The sequence below is a fragment of the Pinus tabuliformis genome, chromosome 4_1, assembly GCF_031772625.1.
Source record: "Pinus tabuliformis cultivar Carrire ecotype Pingquan chromosome 4_1, CPIR1, whole genome shotgun sequence".
Classification (NCBI taxonomy): domain Eukaryota; kingdom Viridiplantae; phylum Streptophyta; class Pinopsida; order Pinales; family Pinaceae; genus Pinus; species Pinus tabuliformis.
The window spans coordinates 683,859,667-683,863,049 of record NC_142303.1 but is presented as its reverse complement, the minus strand read 5'-3'; the positions used below and the strand labels follow the sequence as shown (position 1 = coordinate 683,863,049).

Here is a 3,383-nt window from a genome sequence, read left to right as displayed (position 1 = left end):
ATCACATTATGTTTTATATCTACAACTTGCACATCTATCCACATAAACGTTCGCTCCACCATATCTTCATGGCTATCGTAAACTAATTTGTTGACCATGGCTGGTGTTTTATGACTTTGTTTAAACTGATATGATCCCTTTCAAATTCCCACAAAATACCCAAAGAAACCTACTCTTAAATCAATATGAAATGTAAATTTCCATGAATATTTCACTACATAGTTCATCGTGAGTTCATCACAATAGATTTCATAAAAATAGTCTGGAATAAGAAATATACACCACGATGGTTAATTTCCTTAAATTTCTAGATTTATTAATTATTATTTTTATGGTAATGCATGCGATCGATAAAAAGTCAAAAATAGAGAATAGTGGAATAGAAGCACACACTAATCACAATAAACATCAAAATATGATTCGGGAAATCCTTTTGAGAGAAACCCCAAGTGGAAAGTGAGGTTACTTTTCTCTATTTTTTCTAAATGGAAATAATGCAAATACAAAGGAAAATGAAATCTCCCTGGATTTCCTTGAGACTTGTGGCCCATGGGTTGCTACAAAACAAAACCCCCTTCGTCTACTTTCTCTATTCACTCTAAGCTACTTCGTTATACTATAGAAGATAATGCACTTGAATAAACCGGAATGCCTTTTTCTTCTAGTGGCCCAGTTATAACATAGCCTAATAAGCAACTAGTTGATATGTTTGACTCCTTGAAGTCTTAGCTAGAGTTACAATTTGACCCTTTTAGAATATTGTTCATAGTGTTCACATCGCTAACGCATTTTCCATGAGTAGCAAGTGTTAATGTGGTATCCTCTCAAGTTATAGTGGTCAATCATGATAGATCAACCTTCACTAAACATAATTTTTGCATCCAAATATCAATTGATGTGATTCTTGCACCACTAAAAAGTATTTGAGTATACAATAACATCTTGAAAGTATGGTGTTCAAGCTACAAAGTTTTACCCTAAAAATGTCATTTAAGATCTCAAATAAGCCCAATAAAACTTCTAATAACAATTCTCCAAACAAAATTCCTTTAGTAGAATTGATCCAACAAATTAATTTCTCATTTTTCCCACGAGAAAACATCCAAATAGATAACAAGCAGTATATTGATTCAATCCAAATATTATAACTAAATCTCATCATTAACCCTATCCTTAAAAGATCATTCTTAGTATATTAGAATATTATATATTCTAATATATATCTCAATCAATACCATATTTAATATACTAAAGATGCATATCATTTATCTTGTTAAAAAATACAACAAATCACAAATCAATGAGCAGCATTCCCGGTATTATCACAAATCAATGTGTAGCATTTCCGGTATTATCAATCTTAGCACGTTGGATCAAGCGTAGCACATTGGATCAACCCAGCCGCAAAGAATATGGGAATCATCATACCGGATAGACTTTTTGAATACAGTCTATTTTTTCACCACTATCGGCAATGGTTGTGGATGAAGCACTACATATCCCAAAATATTTGCCAAAAATATATCGCAATCAATCCCGGAGCTCAGTTATTCGTCACCCATCATCAAATGCGCAGAAAAACCGCATGAGATCGGGCGGATCTTGTGACGACGTTTGGCGTGTGTGAAATATGTTGCAATCAAAACCCCAAGCTCAGTTATTCGTCACCCATCATAAAATGTGCAGAATAACCACCTGAGATCGGACGCAGCTTCTGACGGCCGTCCGGCGTCTTGCAAATATATAGCAATCAATCCGCGGACCTCATTTAGTCGTCACAAATCATCAAATGTGCAGAATAACCGCCTGAGATCGGACGGAGCTTGTGACGACATTCAGGCGTTATATGCGCCGCGACATTATTAAATATGTAGAGACATTTATTGTTACTGCTTCTGCGCAGCGTCCTCCACTCTTCCCTCTAACTGCCGGCCATGGTTATAAATCGTTTGCCCTGCTGCATGATTCTTCACACAATACATGTCAACATTTAGGTTAGGAACATCAGGAAAAGGAAACCCTAACTGGTAGACTGGTACAGTTGGGAGTAATGGGCAATGCCGTTTCCTGTGTTCCATCCAAAGTTCCCTCCACTGCAGTGAAAATCATAAGGCTGTATAGCAGCGTCCAGGAATTCAAGAAGCCCATGAAGGCCGCAGAGTTGATGCTCGATAATCCCGAGCATTTCGTTTGCCATTCTACGGCCTTAGAAAACGGGCGCCGAATCTCAGCGCTTTCAGCGGACGAGGAGCTAGAATCGGGGCATCTCTATTTTCTTCTCCCCATGCATAAACTCCACTCGTCGCTCTCGCCTTCTGAGATGGATTCCCTCGCGTTGCAGGCCGATTTGGCTTTGCGCAAGTCGACTTCGAAATCCATGAGGCTCGCCAAAATTCTCCCCGTGTTGGGCACTCAGTTTCGCGCCGACAGAAAAGTAAGGGCCATTAATGGCGGAGATGAATCGAATGGAGGGACGAAAACGGCCGAAGCGCAGGATCTTAAAGTGTCGAAATCGGAAGTCGACGATGGGGATGATCTTGTGCAGCTGAAGAGATTGAATCTGAGGAACTGCAAATATTGGAAGCCTGTGTTGGAGACAATTGTCGAGTCCCCCAGGATTGTCCAGAGGACTATTGGTGCCTCTAGTCAGCCAGTTAGATCTTCCCTATTGTATGTACATTATATTAATCGCCCCTGTCCAACGACAACGAAAAGGGGCGATCATTTTTTTAGAGGGAATCTGTTTTAAAAATGTGTAGCAGGTAAGTTTGACTGAACTACAGGGGTTTTGACGGCCAGTTATGGTTAATAGCTACTCTATTTTATACACTTATTCTATTTATATCTGCAAGCGGTCTCTCTGTGTTTTTGTTTTCGAATTCTTTGGTGCAGAAAGGGATTATCCCATGGTTACGAAGTTCAAAATGGGTATGAAAATTTTTAATTCTAATAAATTCAACCTTCAATATTGGCAAGATTACACTTTTATTATGTTTATCTGTAGGGAATTGAATCAGTAATTTTATATTAAGAAATATCTTAACAGAACACGACTCTATCTAAAACCCACATTTTAATTTTTAAGATGTATATAGTTATAGTTTTTTCTTATAATAATAATAATATATGTTATTGGTGTATGTGATTTTTTTATTTGTGAGATAAGGCACCCACTTTCATACAATGACTGCGTTGCTAAACCTATTAAAACATACATACTCTACTCTTCTGATTTTAAACCTGTAATTTTTTAATAAGAAACACATGCTCTTAACCCTTAAGCTTAAGCGCACTCAAACTTTATCTAAATCTCTCCACGATTAATTGTCTCAGATTCGGCTTATTTTTTCTAATTTCACAATTTCTTCTCTATAAACCCAATA

General features: G+C 37.4%; 1 protein-coding gene across 1 annotated transcript; it reads left to right on the top strand.

Moving 5' to 3' along the window:
• Positions 1 to 1,977: 1,977 nt before the first annotated feature.
• Positions 1,978 to 2,829, top strand: LOC149177981 (uncharacterized). The gene has a single exon (XM_089423511.1). It carries the CDS (start codon positions 2,051 to 2,053, stop codon positions 2,747 to 2,749), a length of 699 nt encoding a protein of 232 aa, XP_089279637.1. The 5' UTR covers positions 1,978 to 2,050; the 3' UTR covers positions 2,750 to 2,829.
• Positions 2,830 to 3,383: the final 554 nt, after the last annotated feature.

What these genes read in the sequence shown, in the direction of transcription:
- LOC149177981 (XM_089423511.1), top strand. Translation starts at nt 2,051, where the DNA reads ATGGGCAATGCCGTTTCCTGTGTTCCATCCAAAGTTCCCTCCACTGCA.